Source organism: Lepisosteus platostomus, chromosome 13, assembly GCF_059453375.1.
Source record: "Lepisosteus platostomus isolate fLepPlt1 chromosome 13, fLepPlt1.hap1, whole genome shotgun sequence".
In the NCBI taxonomy this organism is placed as follows: Eukaryota; Metazoa; Chordata; class Actinopteri; order Semionotiformes; family Lepisosteidae; genus Lepisosteus; species Lepisosteus platostomus.
Window position 1 is genome coordinate 3,062,005 of NC_142623.1, and position 27,600 is coordinate 3,089,604.

The 27,600-nt window shown below is 43.6% G+C and overlaps 2 protein-coding genes and 1 non-coding gene across 3 annotated transcripts; 1 reads left to right on the plus strand and 2 right to left on the minus strand.

Annotated features, from left to right (window-relative positions):
• Positions 1 to 57: 57 nt before the first annotated feature.
• Positions 58 to 9,902, plus strand: tslig1 (tRNA splicing ligase complex subunit 1). Its single transcript, XM_088602586.1, has 7 exons — positions 58 to 235; positions 2,815 to 2,839; positions 3,190 to 3,311; positions 4,803 to 4,885; positions 6,677 to 6,729; positions 7,418 to 7,454; positions 9,144 to 9,902. The coding sequence occupies exons 1-7, from the start codon at positions 154 to 156 to the stop codon at positions 9,228 to 9,230; spliced, it is 489 nt and encodes a 162-aa protein (XP_088458712.1). The 5' UTR covers positions 58 to 153; the 3' UTR covers positions 9,231 to 9,902.
• Positions 9,903 to 11,536: 1,634 nt separating this feature from the next.
• On the minus strand, positions 11,537 to 11,608 carry trnaq-cug (transfer RNA glutamine (anticodon CUG)). The gene has a single exon. It is a non-coding gene; the product is annotated as a tRNA-Gln (tRNA).
• Positions 11,609 to 17,205: 5,597 nt separating this feature from the next.
• LOC148649639 (CD276 antigen-like) lies at positions 17,206 to 24,620 on the minus strand. The gene is made up of 4 exons (XM_088602585.1): positions 23,232 to 24,620; positions 19,911 to 20,264; positions 18,816 to 19,097; positions 17,206 to 18,683 (listed from the first exon to the last, which is right to left on the minus strand). The coding sequence occupies exons 1-4, from the start codon at positions 23,272 to 23,274 to the stop codon at positions 18,562 to 18,564; spliced, it is 801 nt and encodes a 266-aa protein (XP_088458711.1). The 5' UTR covers positions 23,275 to 24,620; the 3' UTR covers positions 17,206 to 18,561.
• Positions 24,621 to 27,600: the final 2,980 nt, after the last annotated feature.

Genomic DNA, 27,600 nt, shown 5'->3' on the forward strand with positions numbered 1-27,600 from the left:
TTTGTGAGGTGTAGAATAAGGATGTGCTGTTATTCCACGCTTTAAGGTAAATAAGGAGGAGTGGTTTACTGCATGTAACTTCCTGGTGTGAGTAACAGATGCGTGGTGTTAGTTCAATCGTATGCCCGAGGAAGTGGATACATATTTTCAAATATGAATGATCGGGAACTCGATCTGACAGAGGCGCAGAAGGCGCTAAAAGCGAAATATCCTTCAATCAACAAAAAATATGAATGTAAGTGAGATCGTCTTTCTCTAGGGCCTAGTGTTACAACAGATTCTTTGCTTTCAAGTTCTGTTGCTGTTGTCAGCTGACCAGTGCCAGACTCAAGCTCGTCTTTCTTTACGATCACCACAGTCAACATTTAGATACTTTATTAACACTTAGACATTACATTTATGCCTTATTATATCTTATATAACTTAATGCTTTTGTTTCCTATTAAAAGCCGGCTGGAATTAGAATCTGAGAAAATGGGTGGTGAATTAAATGCGAGCTACACTAGACCTTGATCGCCTATCAGGCTTGTTGCTTTACCTCAATATAAGTTAGAAAATAGGAGTGCTGTCATGTAATGTAATGTTTCTTGCATTGGGAATTCGTCTTTTCGCATACCCCAGCTTTTCTCCATGAGACACAGACACACAGAGAGGGAGAGAAGCCTGGGGTCTGAGCGCAGGGTCAGCCATTGTACGGCGCCCCTGGAGCAGCTCAGGGGCCCAACAGAGTAGGATTCCTCTGCCGCCCGCGGGATTTGAGCCGGCAAACTTCCAGTCACAGGCGCAGATCCTGAGCCACAGAGCCACCGCTCCGCCCCGTAGTAGTGTGCTCACACGCTACTATAAACAACAACGTAGTTGGAGGTGGAGGGGATCCCCATTACCTGTAGAGCGCTTTGAGTGGAGTGTCCAGAAAAGCGCTATATAAGTGTAAGCAATTATTATTATTATTATTATTACCCCGAAACAGAACTTTCATGATTATTCCGCGAGTACCGCTATGGGGCGCACTAACTCTTCCTAACTTCGGTCCTGGGGATGGCAAGTTAACTTTATCGCTACTAGATTAATATACATACTGTATATTATACAGCATGGAATAAACCCTTTACTTGTTCCTTTACTGTATATTATATATATCTAGATAACAGTCCTAGACATTTCTCAATATAGACTTTATCACTGAGCATTCCTCCATATTTCTATAATATGTGTGTTACTTATTGCTTCCGGAGACAGTCTTAAGGTATGGGTAGTGAGAAATCATTTATTATCAAGGAATTTGCTTGGCACATTTTCTCACCCCAGGCTGTAGTGTGTGTTTTTCTCTGGGCGTGAGAAGCAGGAGTGTCTTGTCATGTGCTTGTGGACAGAGCGAGGTGTCTTCGCTGTGCTGTAGGGTGAGTAAGAGGCGCAGCTTTGACAGAAGCGGAGTCAGCGCTCAGTGCGAGATTGCTTCTGCGAAGCGCCACGGGTTCGATGCTTTCCCCTGGAGCCCAGCAAACAGAATAGCCATTGTTCTGGAGCTTTCCGTGAGCTCACGATTCACTAGAACATGACAAACGACTCAAAACTCAGGTTCTGCAGGATTCAGGCGGAGCCGTTGCCCTGTTCCCACCCAGCCTGTGGGAAAGAGGCGAAGACTGACCTCCTGTTGTGATTGTGGTTTTTTTTCTAAAAACACAAACTACTTTTTTTTTTTAAACGTGGAACCTCATATTAAAAGAGTCCGAGTTTCCCCTTTGCTCGTTCTGCCCTTTGCTAAACCAGCTTATCAGGAAGGTACAAAGTCCTGGTTTATTTTGTCTTGAGAGCAGCGGGTGGGAGAGCATTGTTTCATCACATTTGTTAGGTTTCACATGAAACCTCTTGAAAGTTTGACAATAGCTGTTAAATATAAAACGTGACTCGGCACCTTATCAGGTGTTTTTGTTTGTTCAGCGATCTCTCAGTGCAGTAATTAAAAGAAAAAAACAATAAATGACTGTAAGAAGTCCCTGAACGAATATGAATCACTACATATTTGGCGTCCCTGAACGGCTATGAATCACTACAACCCTTACTATAAAAAAAGAAACCCAAGGGATTTTAAATACATATACACACTTCTTACAGTAGTTCAAATAGGCAGGCTGCGTCAGCATGCGTAGCCTGCAAAGCAACAAGTAAAGTTTTATTCCCTGCTGAAAAGAGAAGAGAAGAAACAACATTTCAGCTGTGGAGCCTTCTTCCACACCCAAAGAAGGCTCCACAGCCGAAACGTTGTGTTTCTTCTCTTTTCCGCAGGGAATAAAACTTTACTTGTTGCTTTGCAGGCTACGCATGCTGACGCAGCCTGCCTATTTGAACTACTGTAAGAAGTGTGTATATGTATTTAAAATCCCTTGGGTTTCTTTTTTTATAGTAAGGGTGCTCATTTTTCATGTGGATGAAAACCATTCGGATAATCTCGGGCCACACTGATCGTTCTCAAATCGGTGCAGGGCTAGGTCTCTGTGCCAAGCTGGCAATTATTCTGAGCCAGTTCATCTGGGGGCAGGGCAGCTGCTAGCTCTGCTGCTCTAGCGTGTGTCCGTTTCCTGCTGGTGCTCCCCTGCCCCCCCAGTTTCCTATGGCACGACCCATTCCATGACGCTGGCTCAAGGGCTGCCATGGCTCTTTCCCTGGGGCTGGCAGCTGTCCAGATGTGGGTAGGTGTGTGAGTGAATGTGGTCTGAGTGACCACACTTCCCCTCACAGCCTCTAGGACACCTCTCACAGCTGCAGTGCATTCCCCTCTGTAACATTCTTCCTCTTTTCCTCTTGTCTTTTCAGACCTGGATCACACAGCGGATGTCCAGTAAGTTTCCCTTCCTGCCTGTAGTGTACAGATACCTTACTTTATGTTTTGCCTCTTGCATTTAAACACAGTACATCTATTGTGTTCTATATACAGTGATAAGTTTCCTTATCTCTTCTGCTGTGGAACATATTCCAACTTGACTCACAGTCCTGTCATAAATCATACTTCAGATTAATCTTCTGACTTAGACCGTTTTGCTAAGTGAGGAGTAGAGCTCTGTTCAGGAGATCATCTTTGTAGTTTGCAAGAGGCTAGAGCTTGTGTGCTGAGCCGGGTCATTCCGGGTCTTAATGATATAAAAGGTATTGATTTGTATGGATTTGTGCGTGTGACTCTTCTCTGCGCAGGATCCACTCCTGGGGCGACACTCTGGAGGAGGCGTTTGAGCAGTGCGCCATGGGGATGTTTGGGTACATGACTGACACTGAGACAGTGGAGCCGATCGACACAGTGGAAGTGGAGTCGGAGGGTGAGGCTCAGCTTCAGGTTTTCAGCTCAGCAAGAGGCTGGCTTCGCCTGTGGGTCGTGGCTCCTTGTTAACTGATTCACCATTTCTTTCTGATCTGTATAAGCCTGTATAATCCACAAACACATGCCGGCACTCTACCTGTATAATATAGTAATTTTTGTTTGTGATTTTTTTGTTTTCTCTGGGAAATAACACTGAACCTGTGAATTGGGGCAGAGCGGTGGCTCTGTGGCTAGGGATCTGCACCTGTGACCGGAAGGTTGCCGGTTCAAATCCCGCGGCCGGCAGAGGAATCCTACTCCGTTGGGCCCCTGAGCAAGGCCCTTAACCCCAACTGCTCCAGGGGCGCCGTACAATGGCTGACCCTGCGCTCTGACCCCAAGCTTCTCTCCCTGTCTCTGTCTGTGTCTCCCTGGAGAAAAGCTGGGGTATGCGAAAAGATGCATTCCTAATGCAAGAAATTGTATAGGGCTAATAAAGAAACATTATTATTATTAATTGCCACAGTGTTGTTTCAGGAGTAGGAATATTGCAGCTTGTTGTCTACCTGTTTCTTTGAAATTATGCGGCTGTGAGAGTTTTTTTTCCCAAAAGAATCAAGTTAATTTATTGTGGCAGAGGAATATTAATATAATCTCAGACCTTTTGGAAGTGAGGTATCTGTGAAGTGTTGAATTGTGTTCGGTGGACCAGTAGGTGGCACTGTGGGCTGAAAATGCCCAGCCAAGCTCCTGCTCTGGTGGCAGTGAATGCAGGGCTTCAGAAGGCTCTGCTTTTTCTCAAGAGATATTGCGAGACGTTACAGTTCACACAGGAGGGTGCTGGAGGTGTAAAGCCACATTCCTCGGAAACAGGTCTGTCCACTTAGGTGTCATAATAAAATCCAGAACAAGTGGTGAAATGGAGCTGAAACTGAAAAAGAATGGCTAAATATTTCAAGTGTGGTTATGCAAATGTATTTTCATATCTTCAGACCACGTCAGAAAAATGCAAAAACTACGCCGTTCTTCAGTCTTCAACAGAGGAGATTAGAAGGGGATTTAGTGCTAAAAATGTTGAGAAATTGAACTCAGTGGGTTACATTGTGCTCAGCAGTGGAACAAGCACTAGAGGACACGGGTGGAGGTTCATATAGTACAAACTGTATTTAAAATTGAGAACAGGCATTTTCTCTTTACGCAAGCAGTGGTGGGTGCATGAAACAAGCTGCTCAACTTGCCTCAATGTTGGTACCCCTCAAGAACAGGCTGGGTGACTCCCTGGGATCGCTTAGTAGCTTAGAAGCCAAATGAGCACAAGGGGTCACAGTTTCTCTGCTTTTCTGCGGCCTTTCTTTTGTTCTTCAAGTTCACAAACGAAATGAAATGTAGTTAAAAATTGGTTCCACAAAACCACAGATGTTTTTGCAGTTTAGAGTTAAAGGGACATTTTGGTTTTGCTGATGTGAACTGGCTGAAAATATCTGTTTTCTGTATTTCTTCCCTTTTTCAGGTGAAGACCTTCTCTCTCTTCTCTTCCACTTCCTGGATGACTGGCTGTTTAAATTTAGCGCAGATCAGTTCTTCGTCCCAAGGGTAGGTGAGAATTGGACTGACCTGACTCCTGTTTCACTATATGTTCCTTAAAGGCAGGTGATATAAGATTATTATAATAATACATTTTATATGAGGCATTTTCCTATTCAATACTATGCAGGTAATATACCTTGAGGACACAGTCCTAAGGACAGTCTTTCTGAATCTGTTTTACATGGTCTAGGGTTTTAGCACTTGTGTGTTTTTAGATTGGCAGTGCTCAGTATCTTGTAGTACATGGTTTAGACTGAGCTGTTTGTGGTGGATTGCACAATTCTTTACTTCATTATCCACAATGAGGAGGGGATCTCTCCTCATGGGATTTTATGTCACTAAGCGTTTAAAACACCTTGCCATCTAAGCAAGTGCTGGAGATGAGACCTGTAGGCATTACCTATTAACCATGTACAGAATAAGAGTTTTTATTACTGTGTCACACCTTGTTTAATGACTCATACACGTAGACCTTATTAGTGAAACAATGTGTGGTATGCATTACAAGTGGTTAAGGTGGGTAGCTGCGTCTGCATGTGTAGGCTGCAAAGGAACAAGTATAGGTTTATTCCCTGCTGAAAAAAGAAAGAAAACACAACATTTCGGCTGTGGAGCCTTCTTCAGGCTTCACTTATTACTTCCTAGTGACTACAGGAAATGAAATATGTTAGGCTAGTGTATTTGGAAATAAAGGCCTAGTTAAGATTTATACAGGACCAAAAGAATAGGTAAATGTTCATTCCGTGCTGAAAGGCAAAGAAAGAAACACAAAGTTTTGGCTTTGGAGCCTTCAGCACACACCTACTGTAGGGAAGAGTTCACAGCTCAAATGTTGTATTTCTTTCTATTCAGCAAGGAATAATCCTTTACCCGTTCCTTTGCAGCCTACACATGCTGACACAGCGTTCTACTTGATTAATAATAATTAATAATTGCTTACACTTATATAGCGCTTTTCTGGACAGTCCACTCAAAGCGCTTTACAGGTAATGGGGACTACCCTCCACCACCACCAGTGTGCAGCCCCCCATGGATGATGCGATGGCAGCCATAGTGCACCAGAACGCTCACCACACATCAGCTATTAGTGTGCAGGAGAGCAGAGTAATGAAGCCAATTCATAGGGGGTTATTAGGAGGCCACGATTGGTAAGAGCCAATAGGAAATTTGACCAAGACGCCGGGGTTACACTCTGGGATTTTTAATGACCACAGAGAGTCAGGACCTCAGTTTTACGTCTCATTCGAAGTACGGCGCCTGTTTACAGTAAAGTGTCCCTGTCACTATACTGAGCCATTAGGACCCACATGGACCACAGGGTGAGCGCCCCCTGCTGGCTCCACTAACAACTCTTCCAGCAGCAACCTTAGATTTTTCCCCAGGAGTTCTCTCATCCAGGTAGTGACCAGGCTCAGACCTGCTCAGCTTCAGTGGGCTGCCAGTGGCGAGCTGCAGAGTGATATGGCTGCTGACTTGAGTGTCTGTTATACAGGGGTTGTCCATTACGAAACTGGAATTGTATCACAATGTAAAGAACTAACACATGGCTTAGACGTTGATCTTATAACAAAATGCAAACCAGAATTAAATGCCTCAGCAGCCACACCTGGGTGCCTTGCATTGCTTTAAAATTAGCATTTGAAATAAACAGTTTAACCTGACTCAGTGGGAAAAAAGGGGATAAGAGCACATTACGACACACAGCTGCTGATGACCACACCGTGTCTCTGTGGCTTGGATTTGGAAAGCTTTTTGGAAAACCGGGGCATCCATTCTCGACACCTTTTTTTGTTTTAGGAAGTGAAGGTGCTTCACATCGACCGGATGCGTTTCAGGATGCGTTCCATTGGGTAAGATCTGAGGCTCCCCTGTCCTTCGAAATCGATAAAAATGACTCTGTTCTTGTCTGCGTTTAAAGGCTTTGGAGCCAGAAATCAAGGCCTTGAGATAAGCTGCATGATCTAATTTTCGAAAACTGATGCAACCTTGGTCTTCGGCTTAGAGTGTCTGCATTTTAAGCATTTTAACACCAAAGCAAACAGTGCTTGTTTAGTCACAGCTCGGGAATTTCTCTCGCAGCGGTGTGGTGGAGCAGTTAAACTTTATGGTTCTGTGGTAGAAACTCTTTTCCCTTCCAGTTCTGTATTAATTTTGCTGCCCTACTGAATCGAATGCAGGCTGGAACAGAGCCTTGACTGTATTTCTGCAGTGCTCTATGTAGGCTATTTGGGTTTAACCAGCACCTATCCAGTAATGGTCTATTATTCAAAAGCTGGAGTTCCAAACAGCTGCCAGACATGACGCAGTTTGTCTCTTCAGAACTGATCTTCCCATCTCTGCTTCTGTGTTCCCACCTACACAGTTACACTCATGCAATTGCTTTCCGCATAATCAGGACATATTTCAGAAACATAATATCGTATTATAATGTATAAAACAGTGGTGGGTGGGTTTGGCTTTGTCACAATGAGCGTGTTTATATGCGCCATTTGATATTCCAGGTTGAGTTTTTTGTTTCTTTCTCTTTTTATCTTTTAGCTGGGGAGAAGAGTTCAGGATCTCCAAACACCCCCAGGTAGGTACGGCCTCTTGAAAATGGATTCAGTGTTGAATGAACATGAAAGCTGAAGGGAACCATTCACTTTTATCTGTAGGCATAACAGTGATTTCATCCAATTTAATCAAAGACTGCAGTGTCTGCTTATACAGATGTGAGTTATGTCTAGACACTGTGGAGGTGGTTTGCATGTGCTTTATTACTATATACCCCCACTTTAAGCGAGAAACTGAGCTAGTTATGAGCTTGTCATTACTAGTACATATGTAAACAGGACTTATAATGTGCTGCCAACTTTTTTGAAAGAAAGATATATTAATCTTAGACTATAGATGAAACTCTGAGTTAGGGAAATACCTGAGTGGGAATTATGTAGCACCCATCAATTAATGTGATGATGAAACAAAGTAATTATAGACCGGTTCATCTCACTTCTCTTTCACACAAGGTTGTGGAAACAATAATTAGAAATGAGCTAGAAGATCATATTTATCGTAATAGGACTCTAAGGAATAATCAGAACAGAGTTTGAAAAGGAGGTATTGCTTAACTTGTTAAAAGTTTCCTGAACAAAATACAGGAACAGTTGGAGCTGTGCAATAATGTAGATGTATAGGGATCTTAGGATGATTATCCTAATTAAGATCAATGATCTAGATTCTGCTACCTTTAGCAAATTAGTCATGTTTACTTATGATGTCAAAATAGGAGATCTGGGAAACACAGGAAGTACTGCACATTTAATTCTAAAAGATTTAGAGGTAATTCAAGAATAAGCAAACACCTGGCACATGGCATTTGATGTAGACAAGTGCAGAGTGCTACATGCAGATAGCACAAACATAAATGACACTTGTCAAAAGTTACACGGCTTGATTGAAACATTCAAGATCCTGAAAGGATCCTGAAATCCTGCTGACATAATCAACACAGTGGGCTTCATTTCCACCTTAACTCATGACCCAGAAGACACAAGAGAAAATGGGAAACAACATTCATAACTGAGAACAGGGTTGTGGGAGTCTGGAACAAGCTATGCTCTTGAAGCTGTTACTTTGACTTCTGTCAAGAAATGGCTGGATAAGATCCAAACAGGAATATGTGGCTGATAGGACTTCTCTTGTGAGTGAATTTCTATAGGCGCTTATGCATCTCTTCTTCCGTTGTCCCTCTGACATTGTAGAAGCAGACTTCCTCTTTCTGAAAAGGTTTCTGTAACACAGTGCAGTTCCAGGGGGTCTTGTTTTGATTCCTCACCCAGAAATAGTGATGCACTACAACAGAGACCAGGCTTACACAGTGGTTGCTAATTGTGGATTAAGGGATATCATAACCTTCTGACCACAGACACAAGTGAGGCAATAAAGATAGAGCACAGATACGTAACCGAGGGTACTCCCTTGTTTTTTGTTACCTAAGAGCTCAGACAGTACCTGAATTGTTTTGAAGCAGTAACAATAAAGACGTCAGTCTGTTTTTTAGGCTCCATTCTGTTCTGATGTTCCAGAGAGGCTACAGTCTGTGTCAGGAATCCAGGCAGCAATTAAATGTGTTTTGTGTGGCCAGGACTGTGAGAAACTCTATTGTTTTGTTTAATTACTATGAAAATATATGATGGAGGACTATTGGAATTGTCTTCCTGATTTGTTTATGAGTAGGTTTCATGAGTAGAAAAAAAACATTTTCCTCTTTTTCTTTCCTCAAAAGGGGACGGAAGTGAAAGCAATCACCTACTCAGCGATGCAGATTCACGAGGAGAATAAGCCAGAGATTTTTGTGATTATTGACATTTAACAGGACACCTTAGTGCCTCACCGGACGGTTGATGTGGGCGGTGATCTATGTCACTGTCAGCAGGGCTGATATCCCGGATCAGGACAAGAGGTCTGCAAGAGCTGGCGCTACAAGTCAAAGCTTGATTTTAGTGAAGGATGGGTTTGTGTTTGAATATGCCATGGGGGCAGATCTTTTCTCCCGTGCATTGTTGGGAGGAAATTCAGCCCACACATATAAAAACAGTAGAATAATTATAAAATCGTGTGGTTACAGTTAGAGCTTGCAGTTTAGAAACATTCTGAGCGTCACCAATCACAGAATTTAAACGTCTCTCTTAATTTATTGAAGATGTTCATTCAAACCATTGAAATAAGTTAACAAATCGGCATTTGTAGATGTATGTTTTATGATTTATGATTTATGTAATGAATTATGTTGTGGACCCTGTGCTAGGCGACCGGATTGCTGGGGAAGTAAAAGCCCACGAGCTGGTCCTGATCCCGTCTATGAACGTCCTGTTTCCTCCCAGTCGGAGGAAGCCCACTGTCAGTGGAATGTGATTGAGACTTTTGTGAGCTTTTCGGAAGAAAACTGACACATCTGTACATAAGCTGGTGATAAAGAAAATCCATTTCCGATAGTCACATTTTTTCTTTTAATGTTTTGAGGCCAATAAAGGGTTGTGTGCGAGGAAGGTGTGGGGTGCATTTGTGTTCGCCGTCTTCTGCGAGCTCTTGCCGAGACAGCCCCCCCGCACTGACGTCAGGATGTCCCCCCCTTCTCCTCCAATCAGCGGCCGAGCCCCCTGCAAGCCCCGGCTGAGCCACGAGGGCTCGTGGGCTGTGTACGCGCGGTGCGTGAGGGGAAGGGGGGGGCGTGGTGCAAGTCCAGCTGTTCCAAGTGCGGGCGCACATCTGGTGAATATTTAGAGTGTGTGTTAAAAAAGTTGCCATATTAAGGAGTTAATAAAAACGCGCTGGCTCCCCAGAGGAAGAGGCTGAGCCCTCTGTGACCCCAGTCGGGGCTAACTGGAGCAACCAGCAGTGGACAGAGTGGGAAAAAAATCTAACCCGTGCTTTTTCGCTAAGAATGGAAACTTGAGATGCAAAGAGTCTTCTGCTGTCGGAAAAAGCACTTGGCATACATTTATCTGAGGAGCGGATTAATGGAGATGTATGTAGCCTTTTGCAGAACCAGCTGCGGAAATAAATATATAAACACGGTGAGTGCTTATCACATAAAAGGGCAGCTGATATTGAAGAGACGAAGCAAAAATAAATAAGATCACTTTATTAGCCATATACAGTTTCTTGCATTAGGAATTTGTCTTTTCGCATATCCTAGCTCGCTCTCCATGAGACACAGACACACTGACACACAGACGGGGAGATAAACATTCTGGCGGGGAGAGAAAAATTCCAAACAAGGTACTTGAAATGAATGCTAATTTAATTCAAGAAACCGCAAGTTTCATTCAGATCTGCCTAAATGGTGGCCAAGGAAAGACTAGCTTATACAAAGTTCACTCCTATAATAACGTTACAGGAGCTTATTGGTGCCAAAGTAGGTACTGTACATAAGTCGGACCATTCCTGTGCTGTAATGTATAGGTCATATCGCAAAGCACATGCGGATCAAGCTTGATCGAGTATAAAATAACTCAAGTCACGAATTAGCCTCACTATTGATGAAAGCACAGCGCACGGGCGTGCTCATCTCATCCTATGCATGAGATGCGCTGTGAGTGGGAAAGGGGAATTGGACAATGTATTTTTGGACATAAGAGAGCTGACGGATGGCACAGACGCGGAATCGATTTACAGTTGTCCGAGAGGGAGCCTTAGTAATGTGGTTTTTTTTTATAAATCTCTTTCACGCGTGATGCGTCCCCCCCTGAGCTCAATATATAATTCGCACCCTTCTTTTGAGTCCGATTGTGTACATTTTCTATGAGAGCCCCACCCTTAGGGGTCGGTTTCTACTTCTTTTCTTCTGAAGACTGAAGAATTAAATATTGCTCAGCATGTAATCTGCGATGCTGCCCCCTACGATCTTCTATTGGGAATGATGACTAAACGCTTAAACTTCGGGTTCATTTTCACAGCTTGTTTGTAAAGGTTTTTTTTATCTTCTGTTGTGCGACGGTTGTTTTACAAGTTACGTCAACGGAGACGAATTTGTCAGTCATTGAGGATTTGCGGGCGGGGGGAGTCAGTCAAGTTAACACCGGTAAGATGTGAGCGGTGTTCGTTTTGCGAGAGGTCCTTTAAAATGTCTATTATTTTCCTTTCTTTCTACCTTGGAAAAAGGTTAGCAAAACAGGCAGGTTCCACCGAGATTTGAACTCGGATCGCTGGATTCAGAGTCCAGAGTGCTAACCATTACACCATGGAACCTGGCATGCGCGGTGACCGGCTGTGCGCCTACTTACTAGATCACAACGTGTGTCGGGTTGTTTCACAGCAGTGACGCGCAAGTGAAGAGAACTACAGTAGACGCGGAGACGGGGAAACTGCGACGACTGATCTAATGAAATTCATTCAAAACCTTTAACTTCAGTCCGCTCCACACCTCGCTTTCACCCCAGCGTGTTTTCTGTCTGCTTTTAGACACGAACATGACTACGGTTTTTAAAGGACTGGGAGGTCTACGGCTTAGACCTCTGGTGGAAAAAAACTATTGACTTCTGTGGGCTTTTCCTACTAGAGACCACCGCCGTGATGTGGTTGAATTTCTGCGGACGCTGTAGTTAATTTCCTTGTGCGAGTAGGCCATTCACGGGCTGGATGAGTACATGTATACTTTTAGAAGCAGCGTCAGGAATGTGTAGAGATGGCCGTTGTTTTATCGTTTCTAAAGAATCTCTAACAGGACTGTTATTCTCTGTTGTCCAGTCACTTTATCTCGCTTCCTTAGTTTTCTGAGTCACAGTCGTGTGACTCTGACTCAGGATCGATGCGATGTTTAATCACAAACTGGAAAACCATTCTGCTTACAATGATGGAAAATTCAATGTTGTACTGACCAGAGCAAAAAACAACAACAACTTAAGTATTGTGTTATTATGGCGTGCGGTCGCGTCGTTAACCGTTCAACCTGATTCTCCTGAAAAAAAAAAGTCAATTGAATTCCATTATAAACGGAAACTGGATGAAGAAAGTGAAGCAAAACCAGACTGGAATAAAAAAAAAACCAGGGCCCATAAAAAGTGATTAAAGTTCGGGTTCATTTTCATAGCTTGCCTTCAGATTTGTTTTTGTCTTCTATTCTGCGACAGTTATTTTACAAGTTATGTCAACAGAGAAGAATTATGTCATTCACAGCGACGACCTGGAAAGTGGAAAATGCCATTAATAAAGCAATGGCACGTACGGGCGAGGTCTGCATGTAGGCGCTTCAATCATGAGGATATGCGGGGTGAATCACACATCCGTAAGATCTAGCGGTGTTTGTTTTGCCCTACTGTCCGTCCTATGAAATGCCTGTTATTTTCCGTTCTCTCTACCTTGAAAAAACATGTAAGTAAAAACGGCACATGCACACCCGAAGAACGCTCCAAAGCCGAAACGTTGTGTTTCTTTTCTTCTCTTTTCAGCGGGGAATAAACCGTTTACTTGTTCCCTGGCAGCCTACGCATACTGATGCGGCTACCTATTGGTATTAAAATTACGTGGCGACTCCGGAATCACGGGCACCAGGACTGAAAAGCTCTGACCCTCTGTTTCAGTGGTCAGGAAGTCTTTTACTCGTATTTGAATGAACCGTTCCAGACGTTTCTTAGAACGGTCTATAGTTCCGACCGCAAAACAATACGGTATTGGAAAGGCTGAAGGCTTTTGGCAAAGGTAAAACCGGACGGACGTGTATTCATTCTTTAGCCGATGAGTGGGAGACCTGCGGAGAAAAACACAGGACTCGGGGGGGACTTCGACGATTGTCGGTATTTCTAGTAATAGGAGGTTATCTCAGGACACTCAAGCGCTTCTGTAGAGCAGAGGTTGGGGTTGGTGAAGTCGTAACACCTTTACGTTTCAAAGGACTGAGCAACCTGGGTGGTCTCCGAGGTTTCTGACAACAGGCAGTGATTTAAGATTCCATAACCCACCCACACACATCGATTAACTGTAGAACCCCTGTCATTTCTGAGTATAAATTACAACCGTTTCCAAGCAGATCTGTTCAGCACTAATGACTATTAAGAGGCTCACCCAGCTTTTCTCCTTTGAAGAAGAAACATGCAAACACATGTAACACAACAGCACTTGTACGATTTAATCACAAAACACACATGGCGTAGCTGTGCCGCGCCAGTTCTCACCTAAGCAGTCAGCCAGTATCAGTGCCCGAATAAACGACGGGGGAAATGTAAAACTTTCTTCTTTCAGGATTTCTTTGTTTCTCTTTTTAGACTCAGTACAAAAGGCTTTTTTCTTGCAAGCCAGCAGAGATCAATCACAAAGGGGTCTGATGGTACAGTTGTTACAAAAAGGCGAACAAAAGAATTGCTTTGAATGGAACTCACAGTAATATAGTCAGCATATTGCGTAAAATTATTTAAAAGGAAAGGACTTAAATTACTGTTCCAGCTAGATACACAAGTTCTCTTTGCAATGTAGGAAAACATATCTTCGTATTAAAAATATAAAATTCCAAACAAAATTCAATATAAATTCAAAAATGTTTTTGTTTTGATGAACACCTGCCTGCTCCCAGTTTAATACCTTTTTTTTACAACAAATGACAAAGATCTCCCTTTTCTCCGTTCTGTACGTTAGATAAGGTCAATCCTGAATCTGAACTGCACTTTTATAGGCGTGTACAGAGAAGACAGTGACGGGACCTGACCCATGTATTCGATCCCCGAAGGTGCCGACAAATTCCACCCAGCGGACGTCGTCACGGTGAGCAGTGAAATGAAGTTGAGGGCACAAGTGAAAGCTATGTGAATTAGTGAATTAAAGACAGAGACAGACCTCTCTCTGCTTGGGGGTCCCAGTCTCCCTGCCCTACAGCTAGGGGGCTGGCCCCCCGCCAGGCTGGATAAGCCAAATGTCACCATTCCCTAAATACCCAGTAAACATCCTCAGACATGTTTTACTCTTGGGTGTCCTCGTGATTGCTGTGGAGATCTGATCAGAGATCCGCAAGGCCGGTCAGGACCACAGGCTGCTGAGCTCCTGAACAGCTCAGCTCGTATTGGTTCTGGCGCAAGCAGGTGGCTCACAGAGCTCAGCCTGTACCGGGGGTCCGAGCTTGGGTCACACCACTGTCTGACTGCCCCTGGGGCTCGCCGGTTGTGTTGGAGAGTTTGGGGTTGGGTCAGACCTTTCTGGACTCCGGGTGGACCATACTCCTATAACCTGCACAGCTGTTGCCCGCTTGCAGTGCTGATTCCTGCTTTTGCAGTGCTGTGGTTTTGTTCCCCTGGACACAGAGTGCAGCCCTTGAGAACTACAAAGGAACAGTAAGGTGCATTCCCTGCTGAGAAGAGAAAAGAAGAAACAACGTTTCGGCTGTGGAGTCTTCTTCGAGAAACGTTGCGTTTCTTTTCTTCTCTTTCCAGCAGGAAATAAACCCTTACTTGTTCCTTATCAGCGCACGCATGCTGAAGCAGCTGCCTACTTGAACTCCTTGAGAACTACTGCCATCGTCACCTTTGAAACATTCACAGCAAAGGTCTCTTCTTTAAAAGTCGCTGTAGAGACATGTTGGCTTGGAAAGCTTTGTAAAGGTTAACTGCATTATTATAGGGGTGGTGCTGCCGTAAGGTCAAGAAGAATGTATAATCCTGTGCAAGCAACAGGAACCTAAACTGGTGACTCTCCATTTCAATTGCGAGTTACAGCATGAATCCTCAGACAATAAAAAATATGCAGTTTTCTGGTTAGCAAACTCCCACCTGGACAGCAAGGCTAGGGATCAACTAAATTATATCACTGTAGAGCAGTATTCTTCCAAAGCCATATAAATCGCTTCACGGCCCCTTGTGGGGTAACTGAGTGTATCCGGCTTCAGACTCTGCAACTGAACCCGTTTTGAGACCAAGTTAATTTTTAAAAGTTTTCAGTGCCTAACTAACCAAGCACAAAGCAAAAGCAACACTTCCCTAGAGCCCCTCAGGCTGCTTAAACCAGAGACCACCCGGCACTGCATGAAAACTTTGTCTGGCATTAATGTTCATTAAAGGCTTTTGTGTTTCGTTTAACTTAAAATTCTTTCTTTCTGGACGTTTTAAGCATTGGGTTTCATAAGGTCAATTGCAAGGTCTGGCAATGCAAGAAATCGTGTCTCGAAGTGCGTCCCGTGTCTGGAAATTCCGTCCGTTGTCCTGAAGTGTCTTATTCCGGGGAAGGTTCGGAACTCAGGATGCTAACCGGGCTGGGAGGTAGTGTATGAATGCAAGGCATAGCTACACCTCAGATAGAGTGCTAGTTCAGGGCAGGACGTACTGTACACACACAGGCAATTTAGAGACTCCAATTGATCTAATTAAGAAGAAAAAAAGGAGAAGATCACTTGTTGACCTAACTGCCCCCTGATCGGTGATTCGTGCTTGCTTGAACCAAATCATACTCTGTTTCTTTATCCAGGCTCACACCTTTGAAAACGGAAATATATTCTTCCCTCTCGTGGAAGCCTTCGGGCCAGATAGTGTTTTGGAGACGAATCAACTATACTCAGTTTCGAATACCGTTGTTCAGGGGTTCTTAAAAACTACATGTCAGATAGAACTAATAAGAATTAATTTGATCAAATTTATTTTAATTCGCAATTGAAATCATCAATTAGCGCTCAGATATAATGGATCCAAATCTCAAATTAAACAAAAAAAGAATATCGTCCGAATAACATTCAAAACCGCGTCCTTTATCTGTAGCTCTAACTCCACAGTTCTGGATGAACGTATATGTTGTTGTTTTTTACAACTTGTACGAAGTCGTTTTGGGGAACAAAACACTGTTTAGAGAAGGTCAGAGAAAATCTGCTGAAAGACTTGCTGGCTGCAGTCCATCAACACCCCCGACAGTCTGAGCAGTTCTGTGAAAGAGGAATGTGCAAACACTGCCAAGTCTATGTGTGCTCTGTTGGTACTGACCTTTCCAAACAGAATTGTGGTTCGCAATTCAAGAAAACGGTGCTTTTACCACGTACTAAAGCAGGGAAGTGGACACCTATCTTTACAGGCTTTCGTTTGTTATTATTTTTCAGAATGTTTGCTCATTTGTTAAGAGAAAGGTCAAATAAATTCTGATTTAATGCGTCTGGACTTCAGGCTGTTGGGCCACCAGCTGTGTTACTGTGTGTAGATTTTCTTTAGGAGCTGAGGTGTGGTAATCTCTCCAAGAGAAGCCTGCGAGTTGAAAGAGAGTCCAACAGGCTCTACAGGCAGAGCGGTGGCTCTGTGGCCAAGGATCTGTGCCTGTGGCTGGAAAGCTGCTGGTTCATATCCCACAGCTGGCAGAGGAATCCTACTCCGTTGGGACCTTGAGCAAGGCCCTTAATCCCAACTGCTCCAGGGGTGCCATATAAATGGCTGACCCTGCGCTCTGACCCCAAGCTTCTCCCCCTGTCTGAGTGTCTCATGGAGAGCAAGCTGGGGTCTGTGAAAAGACAAATTCCTAATGCAAGAAATTGTATATAAAACGGTCTTGTCTTATCTTATCTTACAACAGCTGCAAGCAGCAGTGAATAAAGTATAAAAGTTTTCCACATTTCTGTGTCCTCAGGGTTATCTTCTCCTGCACACTTTCATCTGGGGAAAAACCTTCACCTCTTCGTTATCTGGGGAACAACTGTATACCTTGAACACAACAGCCTTGTCCTTCAGTGTAATCCATAACTGTATTTGCTATGCACAGATACTGCCTGGATGCCTTGAGTGGTCTATTTTAATTCATCCTTCAAATGCAATTCTTACTAGACCACACGTTGTCTCCTTCAGTATAGCACTGAATGTCTAGAAGCAGGGAATAAAATATTTTCTGTCACAAAGAAAGGGTTTTGTTTTTTATTAGAAAAAATACATTAAAGTGTAAGTACTTAGAAAATAATTTAAAACAAGTGTAATGCATGCTTTCTGCCCTTAAAAACTATGGGTTAAAAAATAGTAATCATGCGGACTAGAAAACATGGTTCAGCAGGAACAAATCCAAAAAAACAGATATTTTGGTTCTAAAACTCGGTGCTGTAATGCCTTAAGCTGCAGAAGAAAATCTCTCTAGATTACTCAATTAAAACTGGTGCCTTCCATGTTTTAAAACCAGGCTTTGTGTGGTTGACAATGACTCGATGCCTTGTGTCAGAAGGAGGAAGATGAACCCTCCCAATGTTTTCCTCCCAAGCATTCCTCTTGACCCCATCGAATCCCCATGCGTTAAGCCCCCCTGAGCCTGGGTGAGTGCCCGTTCATCCCGAGCTGTGGGCCGTGGAGAGGTCTCAGCTGTGCCGCGGACAGGCAGGAGATTGCGTTTCCAATGTGTGGGTCAGGAGCTCTGTCGACGGGGCTGGCTTAATGTGGAATACGGCACTGTACAGTATGTAAACATTGTGTACTGTACTTGTCAGGGAACATTGTTATGTCACGAAAAAAAAAACCCAACATCTGTCGAAAAATGTGATGATCACATTTACCGATATTTACCGATCCTTGAAAAATCGATGACCTACTGTAATGTACATAAAACACAGTAGTAACAGTAACCAAGAAGGATTTATGAGTGCACGGCCTCTGTTAGTTAAACTGTGCGAGTTGTGACCTGATGCAGTTTGCATGTTAATTTGTTTTAGAAAAAGCAATGCTAGGATTAGGGAATCTTCATTAAACCCTTCATGTAAAGAGGTACAGTACATAGACATAGAGAAATCTTTGTGGCGTGAGGGGTATCCCGGTCTCCTCCACATTCAGTTGACAGAATCTTTCTGGAATCTGCAAAAGCTTCTCTCGGGCTGCTCATGTAGCAGCACTGTTGAAAGGGATCACCATTAGTGCCGTTTCATTCGGAAATGAGCAGTGAGTCCCAAAATTAGCTGTGGGCTGTTTAGTCGCGTAGGTTTTCCAGATAAAACAGAAATGTGTCTGAAATCCCAGTGCAAACCCCACCTAGGTCTTGGGTGTATCACAGAATAAATATTGAGATTGATATCAGAAAGTCAGGAATCCCATGGAACAAGGAGTCAATCCTCAGCAGGGCGAGTCCATGGCAGGGATCACTGGCTGACGGGATGTAAACTTCTGGCATTTTAGGCCATAAATAGAAAAGGGAACCAGATATCCGTGGTGTTTTTCAGCAACTCTCAGAAAAAACCAATGTGCAGTTTGCTTTTTTTGGATTTAACGAAAGAGAAGTTATTATTTTTTTCTCATCCAGTGGAAAACGAAAAAGCATCCAAAATATAAAAGTAGAGCCACTGAAAGGGGGGCGAGAACTGTCCATCTTTCCCTCCTGCAGGCCGTGCTGTTTCTATCCACATCTAGAAGAAAACAAAGAAGTCATTTTCTTTTTTGTGTTCCCCATTTGAAATAGCCTTTCCTTTTCTGCATTAATCCAAAGAGAATAACTAAAGGAAATCAGGATGGAGCATCACTTTGTGCAGTTTATTTACCTGTTCTTAAGCACACATTCCTTGTGATGACCTGACTGAGAATTTGATTCTCCAGGATGAAGGTGTAATTCGCCCCTGCAGCAGAGTCCACCTCAATCTGACTTCTCAGAGAGAACAGTCCATCCTCGCTGGGCTGCTGGACGACCTCTGTGAAGTGAGAAATGTTTCTGCCCTCCCAGTTCTGCCAGTTCACCAGTGGCTCCGGGAACCCCTCACTCTCGTACAGGAAAGTGGCAGAGGTGGAGCGGAGCTCAATGCTGAGGCGAGGTTCTGTGTAGTAGCCTGCGAGACAGCGAGATAAGGGTTAAAAGCACAACGAGAAGTGCCACATGGCTCGAGGCCTCTTTCTCTTCAAGCTCAGCTCTCAACTGCTTCTCTCATCCGGTCATCTAAGTTTCTAACACTTTACAGTGCATCCAATCTACCACCACATCCAGCTGGTTTTTTTTAGCACAATCAAGAAGGTTTCCATCAGTAAGAGGAGAGCCTGAGACGAGCCTCTGGTGTTTCAAGCACTGTGTAGTGCCAAGACTTTAAAATAGCCTGTTTTGTTTTCCTCTGTTATGAATTACTGCCAAAATAAAAATTGCTCCTCCTTTCTTCATATGAATGCAAGCGAAGAAGAATACTCAAGCAGAAAGAAAGATAAGTGGCGAACAGGACTGTCTGACACAAAAAGGTCTTGAGGTGCTGTAATATAATCATCAAGACAAGAAGCACACAGGTCCAGACTAGCCAGTCTGTTTACACAGTCAACTCTTGACGTTCATGGACACATGTTATGCTCAGTAAAGGAAATCATGCAGGTTACTGCATTTTCTGGAAGTTATTGCCATCACGGCACATCAGTCTGAAACCAAGCTGCTAAGTGTTTCTGTCCTCTGAATTGAGGACATTGGCTCCCTTTTTAGGGGATTTTTGGTTCTGGGAATGAATAACTGTTTGTAACGTGGCTGACTCATGCTATTATCTGCATTATAATTTTATATCTCACTTTTATCTCAAGGGTTGCACCATCCTTGTAACCCCTATGGGGAAGTCGTGGGAAAGGGAGGTGCTTTGGGATCTACCGTGTTATATGACCACACCCTCTACCTGCAAAGCTCAGGTGGACAGCTGCCTTGCCCGTTCCCCCGAGGTTGCTCACGAAACACAGGTAGGTCCCCACGTCCTGGGGCCTGACGGGGTCCAGGCGCAGTGAGGCGTTTCCGCTCAGCAGCTCGGACGCGAAGAGGCCAGTCCGGTTCCGGTAGCGCGGGCTCTGCCTCTCCAGCTGGTCCTCCCCGTAGTAGAAGCTGTGCAGCACGTCCGCGTTGTCCTCCCGCTGCCAGGTCAGGACCAGCCGGTCCAGCGGGGACTCCGGGTCCACAGAGTAGCGGCAGCCCAGCACCGCCGGCCGGCCGTACACCGCCAGCACGCGCCCCTGGGGAGCCAGAACCTCAAAGGCCCCTGGGTAAGGAGCACCAAGACGGGAGAACACAGGACGTGAGTCAAGAGGAAAAGGCTCAGGCCAAACAGACCACATCTGCTCAAAGAGGTCATGCTTTACAGACCAGACAGGAATCAGAAAGAGGACATGAACCCTTCGCGAGACAGAGTCTCTCTCTGTTCTAAGGGTCCTGGTTCATAAGGGGTTTGTGTCTGGTGACGGTAGCGTTGGGCTCCATCTGAATATAGTCTCTATATCAGACAGGAAGTCACAGGAGTCTCTATTTCACAAAGGAAGTCACAGGAGTCTCTATATCACACAGGAAGTCACAGGAGTCTCTATATCACACAGGAAGTCACAAGGGTCACTGTTTTACACAGGAAGTAACAGGAGTCTCTATATCACACAGGAAGTCACAAGAGTCACTATTTCACATAGTAGGAAGTCACAGGAGTCTCTATATCACACAGGAAGTCACAGCAGTCTCTGTATCACACAGGAAGTCAAAAGAGTCACTGTTTTACACAGGAAGTCACAAGAGTCACTATTTCACATAGTAGGAAGTCACAGGAGTCTCTATATCACACAGGAGTCCCTCTCTGTTCTAAGGGTCCTGGTTCATAAGGGGTCTGTGTCTGCTGGCGGTAGCGTTGGGCTCCATCTGAATATTTTGAGGGACAATTCACATGGGATCCAGATAACGCTTGGAGGGGGAAAAAACACTAGCAAGGCCTCATTTAGAACATCGTGCACTGTTTTTGGTCACAATGTTTATAGAAAAGATATTGCTGCTCTGGAATCAGTCCAGCGAAAACCAACAGGACACATTTCGGGGGGCTGAAAGGAGATATCCCACACTGACAGGCTGAAGGGACTGAACCCTGTCCTGAACAGAGAAGACTATGAGGGAACCTGATGCAAGCATTCAGAGTCGGAAAGACGCTGGCAAAACCAACACAGTGAACAATGAAACACAAACTAGAGGACGTTTTTGGATTTGTTTGATTTACAATAATGAAGACTTGCAAGCCAATATTGGTATATATTCGCTAGATAGTCTTCATTATAGGTTAAACATTTGTAGTTACATATTTACATTTGTATCCAGTCTTTGGTATTACATGCCAATAAGCTGTACCAGTAGTTTTTTTTTTTAACCAGACCAAATTATACAAAAAACGGAAGACTTAGTGTACCTGTCTTTAGTTTGATGAACTACCAAGTCCTATATAATAACACTGCACCTCTTTGTCCCCTCAAATAACAGTGGCTGTCTGTGTCCCACAGTCAGTGAGAAAAACCCTCCCACGTCTCATTTCAATAAGGGTTGTAAAGTCAAGACTGAAATTTAATCTTAGCAGTTCAACTGCATGCAAATTCTACAATACCATGTATATCTAAAGAATGTGGTTTTAACTGCAACAGACAGGAACCCTGAATGATTTATTATGTACTTGCTTTGTGATGATTCAATATGGTATAGTCACCACTGCTGATGGGTTTGACTGTTTTTACCATGACGTACCCTGTAATGTTTACAAAAGAGACTTGAGGATAAGGGTATGGAAAATGAGGATCACAGGAGTTTGGACATAAGGAAGGGTTTAAGAGCTGAGGGTGTCAGATGGTATTTTTGTATCGTATGGATCAATGTGTTGACCAGAATTACAAAGCAGACTTTTAAGGTTGCGAAGGCTGTTTTTGTAAGAATTCCCTCAGCAAATTCAAAGTATGCCAGAGTTCAAGTGCAGGACAAGGCTGCTTTGTGAAGACAATGGATACACACCAACAGATATCTGTCAGCTTTATTTCAGTGGTCACTGAGACCTTAAACTCAGCAGTAATTTGTTATAATGGTGTTATTTTACTTCTTCACAGAGATAGTTCCCAGCATGAACTATATATAGACTGCTCTGCTAAGGTCTCAGATATTTTGGATTACTAAATGTGTTTTGTTCTTTATAGAGACCCAATTCTTCCTCAAAATTCTCCAGCCATTTCATTTTACTATAACAATTAATCCTGACATAATCTAGATTGCGCAAAACAGCATGTGGCCTTGTAGCTTCCTGGATATAGAGACAAAAACTCAATAATACTGACAGAAAAACAGTTGACAATGACTCCAGTAGACGTGGCTGGTGAGTGTGATGGAATATGTACTGCAGCACTTAATTCTGGCCACGCGGATACAGTTACCCAAAGTTGCTTTGTTTCCATATTTAAAGGTCACGAACAATGTGGATTAAAGATTTCTAAAAAAAGCTGGCCTATTCTCACCCAAAGTGTTGTATTAATAACAGCAAGTTGTTCTACTAATAGAAAACGCTGGTTGATGCTCACACATAGACATAAGTCTTTATATTATAATGGTTACACAAAACACAACACAACTTTCATTACATGTTTTTTTTCAAGAGGCCTATAATATGGATGGGGGAAAAAATCCAATAAAAATACTGACGCCAATGACAGATTTGAAGTTGTGTTCACCAGTAATTTGACTAGAAAGCTCCTGAGACCTTGGCTCACAGATATTCTGTCTCTATCTAGGCTGTTTTAAGGTATTCAGCAAAAAAAAAGGCCGTGGCACTGCGCTAGCAAATCGGATTTAAGGAAGCACAAGTTTCCTCGCCAGTGACGGGTTTAAGCAGTACCGATCCTGCAATAAAGAATATTAAATACACCCAAGGCCGGATTTTTGCCGTGATGTCGACACAGAAACCCACAAGATTGGCTTTTGACGTAGAAAAAGTTTTAAAATCGAGCCCCAAGGCTGGAACTTTCTAATACCTTATGTACCATCAAATTCAATAAAGGGCTCGTTTTAGGAAGTCTCTTTAGCGAAACCATCTGCTGTACAGCCTTCTGCGAACACAAAGGAGCCTCGTTGTTGTCGCGTCAAGTCCTTGCCAGTGTTCGCCCTTTGGATTGCGTTTAATGCGCTGCGAAACCCTTCTCTTGTATTACAAAACAGACATTCTCACCTGTGATCCCGATCAGCAGGACGAGGACCGCGACAGAGCGCATCTCGGATGTGGAAGTCACAGTAGATGTGAAACAGATTCGGTATCTCTCTCGCCACGGTCTGCAGTCCGTCCAACGAAGCTGTTGACGACTTTTTTTAGTATTGGAATGCAGTAAATTCCACTTCAAAAATGAATACTGTAGTTCAACTTTCTGCCTTTTTTAACTAAGTACGATGTTCGATGTAAACGGCAAACTAGACCGCTCAAAACTTGTGTAACTTTGTTTTAAAGCTACAAAGCATTGATAGTACATTAACAAAATTAAGTTCTATCGTTCACATCAAGCTGTGGTGCCTCGGTTCTTCTGTGAAAATAATCCATTCTAGCCCAGATCCATTCATCCTGAAAATCAAACCGAAAAAAAAAAACATTCCTGTACTGTTATTTCCGACGAAGGAAACCAAACTACAAACAGGTGTGGATTGAGGCTGTTCCTGTTTGAACTTGGCAAAGACGAAAAGTAAAAAAAAAAACACCGTAAAGTTAGATGAAGGGAAATCGAAATGCAACAGGGTTTTAGTCCATATGCTTCTGTTGCGAACTTCTCCTGACGATGCTGGCTTGCCATCCCATCTGGTATTTAAATGGAGTCACAAGGGAGAAAAGCCAGGGCAGACTGGAAATAGTCGAGTGGCGCGACGATGATCACACAATTAGTCAATCTGTTCGCCCGGAACGAATCATTTCAGTTAATCCATTCGATTTTCCCGGGATTATTCGTTAATTTGGTTCTCCGATGTGAGGCGAATCGAGCATGAAACTCAGGAAATGAGATTTAAAAGCCCAGGAAGGGAAGGCTGGAACCTGAAACACGGTATCAGTTAAGCACCTACAGAACAAGAGGGCAATTGTCATTGCCTTAGTCATAGTAAGGCATGTGGATACGAAGGCTGTGCGTGAGTAATGCATTGTATGACGATTGTAATGGTTAAATTATATACACGGAATACAAGGATAATAATATTTACCACTACATACTGTATACCCGTTTCCTATTAAGACTACTATATTCATTAATATTTACGTCTGTCTGTATAGTAAGAATACATGAGAGAAAGAGAGAGAGAGTCCGTTGGGTCTTTTAACTTTTAAGACTGTAAATACTTGATTACCCGAAGCCGCGTCTGGTGCATGTCTTTACTGTGAGGAGTGTTAAAAATATAAACATAAAATGCACAGCAAAATAGGAAACTACGCGCCACGCGGCAGAGGTTTAATTTATGTAACGACCGCGGGCTTCGGTGCGGAATGGAGAAGGCATGGGACTCAGGACTGGGGCTGAACAACACATTTATTAACTCGAACCGGGGAAAGGTACACACACAGGGACAGGGGGGTTACAGCGCTCCACCTTCACTAACACATAGACACGAAGGGAAGAGACTGTCTCCCAGCCTCCGCCCCACTATATACAGTCCCATAGTCCCGTCCCCAGGCGTGGCGCTACAATAACAACAGCAATAATAATAATTCCTCAGATTTGTATATGGACACTCCACTCAAAGCACAGGTAATGGGGATCCCTTCCACCACCACCAGTGTGCAGCCCCACCTGGATGATGCGACAGCAGCCAGAGCGCACCAGTACGCCCCCCACACACCAGTGGGGTGGAGAACAGAGTGATAAGATAAGATCACTTTATTGGCCAATACACAATACACGAATACCATTTCTTGTATTAGGAATTTAGTTCAAGTGGGTGGCTGCGTCAGCATGCGTAGGCTGCAAAGCAACAAGTAAAAGGTTTATTCCCTGCTGAAAAGAGAAGAAAGGAAACACAATATTTCAGCTGTGGAGCCTTCTTCAGGTGTGAGAAAGACAGGGTAAAGATTGTCTTTGTCTTTTCACATACCCCAGCTTGCTCTCCATGAGACACTCAGACAGGGAGAGAAGCTGGGGGTCTGAGCGCAGGGTCAGCCATTTATACAGCGCCCCTGGAGCAGCTGGGGTTAAGGGCTTTGCTCAGGGGCCTAATGGAATAGTATTCCTCTACCAGACACGGGATAAGAACTGGCTACTAGCCAGCCTTAATCATTAGAGTTTAATCAATTATCAAACATCAGAGTTATTGCAACATTAATCTCTTTTCTCACTGCGATCCGTCTTCACTGTAGCAGCTGCTGTGACAGTTTGACGGTTCAGTGAAACTGCAAAAATAGCTCACCCAGGCAAATTCAAGAAGTAAACGAGCATTAATACAGCACAGTGTCCACTAGAGGGAACTCTTTCATCAGATACGAGTTCCTATTTACCTGTAGGAAGTTAAAGAACGTAAAACTACCTGGAAAAAGGCAACAGATTCTTAATTTCGTATGAAAAGAAAAATAACTAAACATTTAGGCTGTCAGAAAATAGTGTATAGCTCAATGTTTTACCTGTATTATTATTATTGCAGCTTCTCAAGAAGGTGGAAATGTTTTATTCAGGGAAGCAGGTCAGTTTTAGACGATCTGGATTTGGAACAGACGGCAGGGGGTTCCTCCTGAATCCTCCGGGAACCAGAAAGAGTGAACGTGGGAAAAAAATCCCATACTTGCTCTAGCTACCAGGGCATCAGGCAGAAACCTGGCCTCTCACTGGTCTCCACTTCTGTAGTCTGACGTCTCCTGTTTCCGCTGTAGATCTAATTGCTAAATTAAATCCACGATTGTGATATTTTGTCATAGAAACGTGGCTCACCATTTTAATGAAATGAATATTTCATTGAAATCAGATTTATAAGACCTTTAAAAGAATCCTATATGTGTAGACCCAAGAAAAACGTTTGTTTAATTGTTTAATTGGAAGCTCGGATCAGAATAAAAACCTAGGACGCTAGGTACTGTGGCTGGAACCCCTTATTCTATGTGGTATAAGCGTCTTTGACTTCTGACGTCATCACAGGTGTGTCACCTCTGTAGGGCTCGCTGTTGGCAGTCTGAGGACTCGGGGCACAGGCTCTGCGCTCTGCAAGGGTGTGCCACAGCACTTTTAGAATAGTCTCACTCAACTAACGGGGCAGAGGGTTGCTCTGCTGGGTAGTGGAATTTGACATAGACTCCACACATAGTTTAATAAAAGTAATTAGGCCTACTGTGATAGGAGGGCTTCTGTTTCCTCACGGAAGAGGGAAATGATGGATGATAGTGCAGGTGTAATCATCACTCTCCCTATCAAACTCCCCATCAGTGATGAATTGGTCACGGACAAACTGGTGGTCACCTCTTCAAGAATTCAGGGTTCTTTTTTTCTCCATTTAGACAATCTGTGGCCCCCTGAGTACATTTTCCAAGAGCAGAAATGTGCGTATGGATGCCCCCCTTTCAGCACATGCCCATTGCTCTTCCTGCTCTGTGTCTCTGTCTTCTTTCGGAAGCTGGACAAGACTACCTACAGGCTGACGTGCCTCGGCCTCTTTCTGAAATGTGTAAAACAAGATCTTTTTTTCTGAAAAAAGACTGGAACCATAAATGACTTTGTAGGCTCTAGGAAACAGTTTCAACAAGAAGTTGAGTGGGGGAATCATACACTTAGAGGAAAATGTGAGGTTCTAATCTGAACAGTGCTAGTTGGTATAGCAACAAGGAGCCTCACACTGAAAGGTTTCTCCTGCCTAGGTATCAGTAGTTCTTCAATTTTTATCTCAGCAATAAAAATGCATTCTAAATATAGAAATACTAACTGCAGTTTAAGCCCCAGTTTGTAAACTGTTTTTTATTTTGTATATAAGCCTTATATGTGATACATAGCTCTTAAAATAAATAGCCCATTATTTAAGAGAAATCCAAAATTTGTTTAGTTTTCCATATAAAATGGATTTATTTTCCTCCTGGGTTTATTTACTCCCCTGGGAGAAAAGTCCCCCCGTAATGTGTAAATTCTTCATGAAGCCTCCTTTAAGAGTGGTTTTCATCCCCTCCTTGTAGTCTTACAAGCTTCTCACAGGCTGAACAGGGCTGGGCTTGGTTAGTACTGGGATGGGAGGCCTCTAAAAAAAGCCCACTTTGCTGCTACAAGTGGTGTGGGAGAACCAGTAGGCACGCCACCTATGAGGACCCCCTCCTATAATTAAAGCGGAATGGACAGTTCTTTATAAATTACATCCATTTTATCCAAGTGCCCAACCATTTTCTATCCGCTTCTTCCAGTTCAGGGTCGTGGGGGATCCCAGACAGGCAGGATACAACCTGGATGGGACACTAGACCATCGCAGGGCCCCCAGACACAGGCAGCAGAACCGATTTTCCCCTTAGCCCGTTTACCTACCAGTATGTCTCTGGACTCTGGGAGGAAAGCAGAGCACCTCGAGGAAAAGAGCATACGAACTCCACATAGACAGCACCCCAG